We start from the raw sequence: 12318 nt of genomic DNA, 5'->3' as shown, positions 1-12318 counted from the left end.
ACGAACCGGACAAACCTTAACAGGACACGTTGAACCCGCGCAACTCCACGACAGCAACTTTTAAATCTGCGGAAATACCAGCACAGGCCGCAGCACGGCAGCGTTTTCACACGTTCACCGTCTCATGTGTGGTTTACTCGTTGATGCAAGGAGAAAGTTGTGGACATGTTTTCCTGGAAGTGCACGGTTTCACGGATACAGTGTGCAACATTGTAACTACGGCGTTAAAAAGCCTTTGCTGCTCCTCCGGACTTTGGTGTATCTTTCCGTGGGATTGCTAAGTCGCCTGTTCGCCATATTGCGCGCAGCGAAACTCGATGGAAAGTTGTCAGAGTTATGACATTTGCTGCGCCCAATCCCTTCATGGAGCTGCATGCAGTCGACTTTGATCGAAACCAAAGTGACTTCATGGAGCTGATCATGGAGACTTCTGTGCACAATTGAAAAGGTATTGAAACTGTCTTTAAGTAATGCTCACTAATTTGTCGTATTGCTTAACAGCACCGAGCTCATCCAACGCTTCCTTATTGCTTATTTGTAACATTGCACGACTGGCTATCGCTCAGGAGATTGCACGAGCCCCTTCGTTTCCTGTATTTCTTGTTATGCCAAATGGCAGCTACACTGTGAGCAACTTGCTGTTGCCTGGCGCCTCAAAACCCCGGCTTGTAATTTGGTCTTTGCACGCGCTTGGACGTTTATAACGAAATACAGGTTTTCTCTGATGTCTTTAATAATTTCACTTTACAGACAGGAGTGTCTGCTGGTGTAGGCCTCAGTTTCCTTTTTGCTTTTGTTGACTGTAAATCGACTAACAACTCTCTACTCTTGTCTTTCTACAAAAACTAATGTCTGACTTCTTTCCCTCTTGTAAGGTCTGGCTCCCTGAAGAGTATGAGAAGAATGGACCTCAGATTTGATTTCTGAAGGAGGGTTACATTTCCCTTGCACTTTCCTTTGGGATTTATGTTTCCTTCTAGATACCTCTGTATACACAAATAAAGAATTTCTTGATCGCAGGCAATTGAAAGCACACTACAGAGGCACTAATCAAGTTTTGCACGTTTAAAAATCCAGACTAAGGGCTTTGACTTCTGTTTTTTTTTAACCATAATATATTAGTATGAGTCTTCCTTCTCAAGTTAATACTGACAAAAGTAAGCATCAGACTGCAGCTATGAAAGAGGCTGTGCAGCATTCAGGGGAAGTTTATTATGGTATGGGACCTCCAGCTTTAAAGTCAGGCCACAGTGACTCTGCCAGCACCTCCGGTGTTTATAACCCAGAGAAAGGGCCTCAAAGTCTACCGCATTATCAACAACAGGCTTCCCAAGTGAAATGGATGCAGGACTCCATACAGGCGCCCAGCTGGTCCCAGGAAGCTCCAGTCTGGGAACAGAGCTTTGGCTCTTATGTGAGTGGGGTAAACGTCAGGAGTCAGATGCCCTTCCCAAAAGGAGTTCATGAAGGTGTAGCTATGTCAATGGGAGGAGAAAACCAGCTTCCAGCTCCTGTGGAAGTTTACAGAGATGCCACCCAGGCTCAAGCTCAAGGGAGGGGGCTTGAGTGGGAGCAACATGCTGCCACTGCAATGCATCAGGCTAAACTACAAGCTTATCAACATGGCGTGGAGCTCCAGGGCCAGCCAAATGTGCAATCCCATGCCTTGCCAAGACCCATGTTGCAGACCTTCCAGCCATCATTCAGACCCAGCAAGCAACAGTTTCCATCTGGATATTACTCTGTTTTCCCAGGGAATAAGCCAATGCCAAATCTGGGTTATGGTGAGCAGCCTAAATCACAGCAGCAACTTCTGCACCAGATGCAGCAGCAGCAACAAATGCATCATCACCAACAGCAGCAGCAGCAACAACAGCTGCATCAACAGCATCATATTCAAATGCAACAGCAGCAGCAACATTTGCAGCAACAGCAAATCCAACAGCATCAAATGCAGCAGCAACAGCTGCAGATGCAGCAACAATATCACCAGCAACAACTACAGGAGCGACAACAACAAATTCAGCAAATCCAGCAGCAACAGCAGTTGCAGCTACAAAATGTGCCACAGCAAGAAACAACACAACCACAGGGGCAGCGAAAACAACAACAGCAAACCCAAAACGTGGGATCTTATCAGCCTCCTGAGCCTCGTCCACCTGACACCAGGGCTAACAAAGAAGACCTCCGATTAGAGGAGTTGGAGCTGCAACCAGAAGTTCAAACCTGCGATTCATCAGCTGTATCTGATCCATGCCCTGATAAGGTTACCACAAACCCAACAGACGGCGCACCAGCAGCCCCTCGGCGCTCGCGTCGCCTTTCTAGAGAGGGTCAGTCTCCTTTGAGTCCCCCTTCAACAAATATCTGGTCTCAAGCTTCCAAAGAGCCACCACCTTCTCAAAATGGAGTTTCAGGAGTGCCAGCTGCAAGAGGAGGAGAAAGCCAAGCGCCAACAGGAGGGGTCATCCAGGTCACGCGCAGGAGAAGAAGAGCTTCGAAGGAGATCAACTTGGAGACTCTTGCCCAGAAGGCATCAGAAATGGAGTCTCTGCCTGCTAAAACTGTCAAGGTGAGAACAAGAAACAATCACTCATCATTTTGATGTACCTAATTTATTATTAGCTACAACACAAATACAGTGAAACAGCACTATAGTTAATCTAGGTTGAGTATACTCAAGTGAACAGCAAAAGTAATTCATTTATATAAGTAACAGTAAGTTTTCTCATCTGGAGACGTTGTCAAACAGCTGTACAAAGAGGAAGAGCCCTGTTTCTATGTAGAACTTCCTTATGGTTTACACAATCCTTTTTTTTTGCATTTGTTTACTCAACTCCCACTGCTGGTGAGTCTCAGCTATTGCAAGTATGCATGCTATACATACACATTTGAACTGCAACCTGCAATATCAGCTATAATTCATTATTTTATTGTTTGGATTGAAAAGAAATTGTCGTAATCTTTGTAAGAAAGATGACTCTTGTATTACTCAGGAATTACAATGTTTACATTGTAAGAGGCACACCCACTGAGAGGTTCATCTTTGTTTTGTCTTTAGCAGTTTTGGTGCACTGACAGTAAACAGAAGTACATAAACTTCTCTGTCCTGAAGGAGTTAAGAGGCTTGTTGTGGGATTCATGCAGAACATGCACACTGGATGTACAGTTGAAGCAGCTGCATGTCTGCACACCTCCACATTCCTCAGGCCTTTCCCCAGTCATTCAGTGGAAGCAGGGAGGGGCCGAGCTGTCAACCTGCAAAGTTACACTCCTGTTCTCCCCAAACAGGTTTAGTGCAGCTTTCACAACCCAGAGCTGTTTTGTGGTTTGCAAGCACTGCTTATCTGGGTCAGGAGATATCTTGCAGGTGTCTTGTCTTACTGCACCTCAAATTTAAATCATAAATCTGATTTGTGTTTTTTTTTCTTTTACTGCCACTGGTGGTATTTAGGGTTGCTGAAAGTTTTATCAGCTTGACCAGAAATACCAGGGCACACATCTCTGCGTGACTGAAACGTGTACTCTTGCAACAGTCTGGTTCATGCTTTGAAAAGAGAAACATGTAGTCATTGTGTTAAATTCAACAGACACTTTAAAGCCATCAACTAAAGTATTAATGGGCAATTAATTCTATATCTAAGCTTGAGAACAATTATTAATCAATCATTTATTTAAGCAAAAAAGGCTCAATTTCAACTTGTAGTCACGTCTCATTAAGTATGAAATGAATCACTGTTGAAGTTTATTTGAAATTGTAGCGTTTTTTTTTTTGTATTCTTCTTACTCCTTTTTTCAATTTTCCCGTCTACTTTCCTGACCTGACTTTCTATGATTTTCTCTTTTCCATCTCATCTTGTGTCTCAGCAGGAGGACAATCCCTCTGGCAGACAAGCCACCATAGTGCCTCTGGTCATCCCCGTGTCGGTGCCCGTGCACAAGAGCCAGGCAGATCCCCAGGGCGGCTGGGTGCAGGGACGTCTCAGCCAGGCTGAGCGGCACGCAGGACAGTCGGACCGCAAACCTTCTGTCATCGTGGCTCGTCGGCGATCGCTCCGTAACACCGCGACAGAGACTTTTGGCCAGGTTGTTTTTTTTTCATTTAATCTTAGTCAATTTGAAGTCATTGGTAGCAGCAACCATGTCAGTATGTTGGATGATTAGCGGTTACTTTATTATCAACTTCATAGAAACCCTGAGATTTTAAGCTTGCACATTTACAGTGTTCATATTTATCCAGATTCTCCACTAACTACGTCACAACAGTCTAAAAGTGCTATTCCTCCCAAAATTAAACCTGTCATGGCTACTAAAATCCTTCCAGATTTTCTATAGAGAAACAGAGATATGCTTCTGAAAGCTGACCCAGTTGCGTGGGTTGTGAGTTTGTCAATAACCTGTCTCACTAGCTCCAGAAGCTTGAAAAACACATTTAGCTTTTGTGGATCACAGCATTGAAAAAGACAAGACATTTCAAAGAAAGGGAGGAGTTACTTGTTTACAGGCTGTTCTAAATATCTGATCATCGTCATGAAGACAACTGAAGGGGTTTTATGGTATCAGTCTCAGAGATGTTCATTATCATTTCAACATCATCATATAAGTTGACAGTAGGGATGACAGGATGACTTCATTTCACAGTTAATCACAACATTTAACGTTCTGATTAATTAACCAGAATCTTCCCTCAATAGTTGACTTTCCATAAAAGATGATGTCTGAATCATAACTGCAGATAAGCTCAACTCTGCAGGTTGCTGCTTCTGTTGCAAAGCTGCCGACTTACTGTCGACGTCTTTTAGTTATTACAGATATATAGTCTTGTTTATTTATTTTCCTCCTTGAGGTAATATTTGTTTTAAACAGCAGCTAGTCTGCTAAAAGACAGCTGGAAGTCAAAAGCTAGCTAGAAGTTTTTTTTTGTTTAGTTTGTTTAATAATTTATTATTTTTTTGTTGGTTTTAAAATGATCATTTTAGTTTTATAGGAAATGTTCAAAAACATTTTTATCCTCAGTGGTCCTGTAGCCTTTTCAGTTTGTTTTCTCTGAGAGAAATCTACAGTTAAAGACCTATAAGGAGCGTTCATATGATTTTACACATTTATAGTGTTGGGAAATTAATTAGGAAAAAAATAAATTTTGCTAACTTTAAAGCTGGTATTATTTCTTTGACTATAATCATACAAAAAAAAATCTATTTGTGACACCCCTAGTTGCCTTGTTGGGCCATGTTGAATTAGAGATCTTTTTTTTTTTACCACATTACACTGAAGTTCAACTTTGGTGCATCTGGAAGGAAAAGTGAGCATCTTGTATTCTTTGTTCATTTCCTCTCACTGAAAGATGACCACAGACATGAGGGAATACTGTTGTCTAAACTGGACATGCTTGTTCATCTCTACTTCTTCTCATAGTGGTTCCCATTGCCTTCGTTTTCCAAAATAAACAACCACGTTTGTGCTTCCAGCCATACTGGTGGTGGGAAAAAAAGGCAATTTATCAAACCAGACGACCTTCTTGGACCATGTTTGCTATGTACATAGTGGAGAGACTCTGATCCGATTGTTCCGCGTCACAAAACGATCCATCATTTTTGCACATTTTCTTTAAGTCTTTACTTTTACACCCCATCGTATTGTAACGAATAATATACAAAAAAATAATCTGAAGAAAAGTGACATAACTTAACAGTTAACCAGTACTGAACCAATAAACACATCTGAAATCAAACAAATGCAACCATTTACACTCACAAGGTTTCTTTTACACAGAACTTAAATGACCTTTGGTTGTCTTCACAAAATAGGTTCTTTTAGATTGTTACCCTTTGACAGGTAAACCTCCCCATGCTTCACCTCTTTCAGTGATATCACTTATAAGGTCAAACGCTACAAATACAAGAAGTAATCTGTGTTTCCTCCTTTTATTCCTGGAATTTATGGTAAGTATAGCGACTACAAATTCAGTTGAAACGAATAACTGGCTAACAAAATGTTTTAACCAATAAACAGAATTGAATGTATTAACGCTGGTCTGAGTTTTGATGTGAACAGATATTTATGTACACTAGCAGGTTGATCTGTGCATCAAAGCAAAGCATAATGTTTCTTTAACTCTAAAAGTCCTATCAATCCCTCTTGATCCAGGATGAGGAACATGATTCAGGACTGGGTGAAGATGGAAAAGTTAAATTTAAGCGTCGGCCTCGTCCCGAGCCGCTTATCATTCCTTCTCCCAAAGCATCTACCTTCATCCCTCCATCCGTCTATCCCAGCATTACTTCTTACCAGAGCAACCTTCGCTCTCCAGTTCGCTTGCCAGACAACCCTCATGCTCTGCCTCCATACACTCCTCCACCCATCCTGTCTCCTGTACGAACGGGCACGGGGCTTTACTTCTCCACCTTCCTCACCAATATTGCTGTAAGCAACCAAATCCTGCCACCTCCAGCCACGCCAAAGTCTGCAACACGTAGCTTGTTGCATTCCTGTAAGTCCCAGTTACTGCTCAGGTCTTGTGTTTATGAATAACTTAGACCAAAGGAGCTCTCCAAAACCGTGTGTAAGTTTTTATAACTTTTATTTTTCAGCGACTTCAGAGGTTACTCCTCCAGTCTTGCCTTTGATCGCTGATGCTGCACCTGTGAGCCTTGAACCGTGAGTTTCACTTCATCCATCTGAGTAGCTTTTTACTTTTATCAGTGTCGCTTACATCTCTGTAACTCCACACTTTGTGTTGGTGTCCAGGCGTATCAACATCGGGCAGCAATACCAGGCAGAAATTCCAGATTTACAAGATCCACTTTCCTCCCAGTTTGACCAGCACAAAGCCAACTTGGTTTGGCTTCCGTTGGATGATTCCAGCCTGAAATGTGGCAACCAGGAGAGCAGTTAGCATCTTTTTATCGTATTTGATCTATTGACGGCTTTGTTGTTTAACTTGTTTGAGCTTTCTGACAACTTCCCCATGTTTTCTTTTTTCAGTGGGGGACTTGATGAATGTGGCATGTTCAAGCGTTTTCAGTGGAGGAGGAACCAATCAGGAGCTGGTTTTACACTGTTTACATGAATGTGGAGGCAATTTCCTTGTGAGTAAAGTGACTGGATTATTTAGTAGATTCAGTTAGCAAGAACATGTTTATTAAGGTGCAATTTTTTTTTTAGATATGATTATTTTACCCAAATAACTTTTAAGTGTTCTATAATTGGATTTTTGCCCACTATGATGTTCATCTAAAGGAAACACTGGAACGTTTGATGCTTCAAGACCCTATTTTCCACAAAGACCATCACCTGGCAAATTATCACTACTCAGGTGAAAATGCTTTATCATTTCCCCCGATTTATTTCCTGTATTTCTCTTTATTTTGATTGTGCAGTTTCTCTTTAAAAGTTTCCTTGTTTTTCATCAAAGGTGTGTGTGTGGCTTGTCTACATCTGTTTTTCTCCCAGGCTCTGACAGCTGGACTGTAGAAGAGAAGAATTACTTCAATAAGGGGATTTCTGCCTACAGGAAGGATTTCTTCATGGTGCAGAAACTGGTAAACTTGTTTATTTATTTTTTTATTTTTTTAAATGATGAAGACAAGAAAAAAAGCTTCCTTTAGATAGATTGAGGAATTTTGATAATTACATAGTGATGATGAGGGTTTAGATTAGCAACATTTACTGTATTTGCTTGTAATGGAAAATGTGTTTTTGCAGACAGGAAGAGGATGCTGTTCTTTCAGGAAGAGGCTAAAACCTTAAAGTTCCTAAAAGTTCAAAAGAAAAGACAATCAGGCTGAATAAATCACATCCTCTTTGTGGCAGGAAGTCTGCTTTATAGAAAACAATAGCAATGGCATAACCAGAGACTTTTCTAATTTGTGTATTTAAATGATGTGTACATAAATGCTGTAGGGAAAAAAACCTGTTCATGGAAATTCTGTAAGGAGTTTGCATTAAAGTGTTTAGTTTATCCTTAAGAAAAACTCTGCATGTGGATGTCTCTTGAACCATTTATAGGTGCAGACTAAGACTGTAGCTCAATGTGTGGAGTTCTACTATACATACAAGAAGCAGGTGAAGATCGGTCGCAATGGCATCTTAACCTTCGGCCCTCCAGATTCACCCCTGGAAAAGCAAGCGGAGGCTGTGGTGGACATAAAGGTAGAGGGGAGTCTTACCTTTTTCTTTTCAAGCTTGAGGAATAATAATAAAAAAAAGTTTCTTTCTGTGTATTAGAAAATGTTTTTGTAGAAAAAGAACAGTTTGGCAAATTGTTCAAAATTAAGGTAAAGATGGTGGTGGTGTAGTATTCTTGTCAAGTGGGAACCCTAAAATCTGATAGTATAGATCTGGTAGCAGGTGTGATACCTTTAGGAAATATGACACATGCTTTCTACATGTAGTACATGCATAGAATGTGTATGAGATTCAGGCAATCATGCAGATCATGGACGCAGAGGCAGGGAAATTTTAATGAAGTGGCTTTGATTAATGAATAAAATGGTATATGAAGACAGCGTGAGGGGAAACAGATCTCTACTAAATTGTTCCTGCTTCTCCAACAACAATCTGATGTCACTGTGATTCATTACAGAGCTCACATCAGTCAAAATACGCTCACAGCGAGGCCAATGAAGGTGAAAAAAAAACTGTTTCTTTTTGCGAGAGCTATGACAGCATCCAGCAAGCTAGCGTTGTTCGGTCACTACAGGTTCACGACTATGTAAGTATTTCACTGATAATACACACACATTCTCACACAACTGCCAAACACACGTCAGACTCCTTTATTATGAGGTTAAGAAATGATTAGTTACAGTGATTTTGTTGTTATTTCAACTGAAATACTGATGAATATGGATCAAGCAGACTAGGTGTGCAGTGCTCCTCCAGTCAACCCCTGTGTATTCCTGTTGCTTCAGGCAGGGAAAGATCTGGTCCCGGACACTGTGAATAAGGAGGTTTATCACTCATCAGTACCTCACAGGCCTCGGGCCGAACCTGCAGTGAAGAAGAGCAAAGCGCCAATGAAGCCACCGCAGGACCCCGATGCTGTGTTTCCATGCAAAAAATGTAACAGGTAAACTAGCTCCCACTGACCCACGTTCAAATGTAGACATAAAACAAGTCTTGATATTTTTATATTTGCTAGGCTAAACCTCCCTTCAACTCAAATATAAACTGCAGGTCTTTTTATCGTGTAAAAAATTCAGATGTTCGGATATGGATAACCATATGCAGAAATGCAGGCCAAATGTAATATATAACCACAAATCAATTGTGGTATAAGCCAGTAGCTTCCACTGTGGGGTCCCTGCCCCCTTGAGGGTGGTGCCAGATAACACAGGGGTTGCACAAGGTTTTCATTCCCCAAGTAGATACAGGGTCGTTAATCAAACGTCATGCAATGTGAACTTGTTCTTCATACAGAAACTCTGTACAAACAGTTACAACAATGTCCTCTGCAGATGCAACAGACCAGTGACTCTGAGCATGCATCTTTACATACCCATTCGCTTATCATGCTCACCGATGTTCACTTGGCTTGTACTACCATGATTTTTGTAAAAATGATAAAATACAAGCCAAAGGGATTTTTTGCTATGTTTTCACTTTTGGGTAATGTGTCACACTCAGAAAAAATAATAAAAAAAAAGTTACCTATTATTTAAATAAAATTTCAGCTGTACTGTAGCTGTAAGTGTTTGGACCATAATAATACAAAAGTTAAAGATAATGTGCAGCATTATGACAGTTTTTAAAAAAAAAAAAACAATTAAATGCCTTTATTCATTGTGGTAACCATAGAAAACCCCTGTCCCTTAAACACAGGGGTTGTACATTAAACCGTTGGTACCAGACATCCTGTGGGTGGGACATGATGTATAAATATGCATTTTACTCAGGCTCCCTTCCAAGTATTTACATGTTATGCACCACTGGAAAGCTACGATTTCTGATATATAATGGGTGTATACCTTTCCAGGCTACAGTCATAGCTATAGATACAGTAAACACTTATTTTAGACCAGTCCCTAATGCAATTTACCTTGGGCCATACTGTACTCCAGTAGGGGATGATACTGAAACATAACTGGTTGTTACATCAGCAAGGATCTGGTAAAAGTACTCTAAAGAAAAAGTCTTTTATCCATAAAATCATATTTTAGGTGAAAATTGCAGAATTTTAAGAGGTTAAAACAGCAGAATCAAAGAAAACAAGGAAGTGAAATATAAACTGTAGACCTTCGAGCAGAGAACAGGGTCTTTAAAGACGCACTACGTAACTTTCCCACCTTAAAACTCGACGCTTCTGACTCTTTTGATGGCACAGTGACATTTATGTGCATTTCTGGAGCCGTCGCTGCATAGCAGCATCTCAGAAACAGCATGTCACAACTTTTTCTTCCAGGTTGCCGCTCGACGTTGCAGCTGAGTTGTGCTTTACGGACCGCGTCACATGCTAGCGAGTGGATGTAAACACACTTATAGAAAAATCTTATGGACTGATTTGATGAGCTTTTTTTGTTTTTATAGAAAAGGCATGATTGTCTCCATAAAAACATGCATGTGTTATGTGGTATAGAGACAAGGGACCTTGAAGACTGATAAGTTATACAATACTAATTTGTTTGTAATCTATGGGAAATATGATATCCACACCTCCAAATTTCAGTATCATACACCTAATTTTAGTGCATTCTTAATATCATTTAATGTTTATGTAGATCATCTTAAATTTAGCTCAATTTCTAAGGTAATTAGAACTGTGTCCTTAAAAAACCTATTTTAGACCCTTGAGCATCACATCTGTTGTAATAGTTATCTTGTTAATTACTGTTGTGTCAATATGTCCTGTTTTATATGTTTATATCCCTTCTGTAAATGTTCTGTTACAAAAAAAAAAAAAAAAAACTGGGGGCGTGTCATTTAGAAAATGTGAATTTCTGCTGCTTCATTTCAAACTGCTGCTGCGGCGTCTAATGCTGCATTATTATCTTTCCATACAGGGTGTTTTATAAAGTGAAGAGTCGAAGTGCCCACATGAAGAGTCATGCCGAGCAAGAGAAGAAGGCTGCAGCGCTGCGTCAGAAAGAAGAGGAGGAGCGAGCGGCTCGAGCCAGGAAGGTGGCGGCAGCGGCGGCGGCGGCAGCTGCTGCCGCGGCTCATCAGGCTGGAAACGGTAACGGAGTGAAGCAGCAGGCGGAGATCAGCAGCCAAGAAGACTCATCTGAAGGCGAGGATGATGACGATGAAGACTGGCACTGAGCAGCAAGAAAACCAGGAGAAAAACTAATGAGGAGATGGGAAGCAGAGATAACGAACAAAGTGAGGAGTAAGGGGGTTGAAAATGATGCAAGGAGAGTAAGCACAAGACGAAGGATTTTCAAGTCTTCCTGTTAATCTGCACACTGCTCTCCTGACCAAAACTGTCTCTGGTTGACCATTATTTAGCTTTACACCATCAAACTGGCAGTCACACTCCACATTTTCCCAAATGTACCATTAAGATTCATATTTTTCTAAATGCACTTAAACTGTATCATCCTGCTTTTGCCAATATTGCCTTTTTATAGCCTTTATTTAATTGAAAATATGCCAGATTATTTTACATTTTCCTTAAGATTTCTCTTATGCAGTAAAATAAGGTCATATTTGACCTTTACAGTAGATACAATTTTTAATGAAATTGTAAAGCATGTATCTAAAAAAAACTCCAGTTTGTTAAATTTAGCAGATTTTGTTCAGTGTTAGTTTTTTTTTTTTTAATTTTACAATTTTTACAAAGGACCTTTTGAAATGAATATGTACAAAAATAAGTATATTTGAGATTGCCATATATTTATGATACATCACTTGCAATGATTTTGGTAATATAAAGAATAATCATGTTGGCTTCAATATGAATAATGAGTCGGAAAAGTGTATTAAAATACCTATTGTTCTGAGCCGTGTTTTATTTATTTATTCAGTTATTGATTGATTGGTTGCAACAAAATGGTCAACATATAATTGCAAGAAAATGTTGAACCAGCAGATGGAGGCAGATATTCATTGTGGAGCTGCACTTTACAAGCGTTTCTTGGACCATTTTCAGTGAAATAAAGATGACTGAGATATTTCCTGGATAACGTTAGAATCCCCAATCTTCAAATGCTGCAAGCTTATTTTCCGTTTAGGGGTAGAAAAGACCAAGCTGACTACGGTGTGGTAAAATTATGCATTGATCAATCATGACATGATTCAGCCATTAAAGAGCTCGCTCAGGAAGAGGAGATGTTGCCTGTTCCCCTCAGGGAATGAGATGCAAGACATAGTGCTTCTAGA

At 40.3% G+C, this 12318-nt stretch overlaps 1 protein-coding gene across 2 annotated transcripts; it reads left to right on the top strand.

Moving 5' to 3' along the window:
* On the top strand, nt 1–11939 carry mideasa (mitotic deacetylase associated SANT domain protein a). 2 transcript variants are annotated; one of them, XM_041976133.1, is made up of 13 exons: nt 1–448; nt 876–2572; nt 3871–4086; nt 6148–6490; nt 6591–6657; nt 6748–6890; nt 6985–7088; nt 7240–7315; nt 7453–7541; nt 8008–8151; nt 8585–8713; nt 8913–9070; nt 11001–11939. In XM_041976133.1, the coding sequence occupies exons 2-13, from the start codon at nt 1124–1126 to the stop codon at nt 11257–11259; spliced, it is 3177 nt and encodes a 1058-aa protein (XP_041832067.1). In that variant the 5' UTR covers nt 1–448; nt 876–1123; the 3' UTR covers nt 11260–11939. The 2 variants fall into 2 exon arrangements, with proteins under 2 accessions (XP_041832067.1, XP_041832066.1); XM_041976132.1 differs by having other exon boundaries at nt 2–448; nt 3868–4086.
* Nucleotides 11940–12318: the final 379 nt, after the last annotated feature.

This window comes from Melanotaenia boesemani, chromosome 22 (genome assembly GCF_017639745.1).
Source record: "Melanotaenia boesemani isolate fMelBoe1 chromosome 22, fMelBoe1.pri, whole genome shotgun sequence".
Lineage (NCBI taxonomy): Eukaryota > Metazoa > Chordata > Actinopteri > Atheriniformes > Melanotaeniidae > Melanotaenia > Melanotaenia boesemani.
The sequence above is the reverse complement of the archived record's forward strand: the minus strand, read 5'-3'. Positions and strand labels throughout refer to the sequence as shown.

Excerpts from the sequence above, each read along its gene's own strand:
- mideasa (XM_041976132.1), top strand. The coding sequence starts at position 1,124 with ATGAGTCTTCCTTCTCAAGTTAATACTGACAAAAGTAAGCATCAGACT. Across the intron at positions 7,089-7,239 it reads AATGTGGAGGCAATTTCCTT|GAAACACTGGAACGTTTGAT; the intron begins GTGAGTAAAGTG and ends GTTCATCTAAAG. Across the intron at positions 8,714-8,912 it reads CACTACAGGTTCACGACTAT|GCAGGGAAAGATCTGGTCCC; the intron begins GTAAGTATTTCA and ends CTGTTGCTTCAG.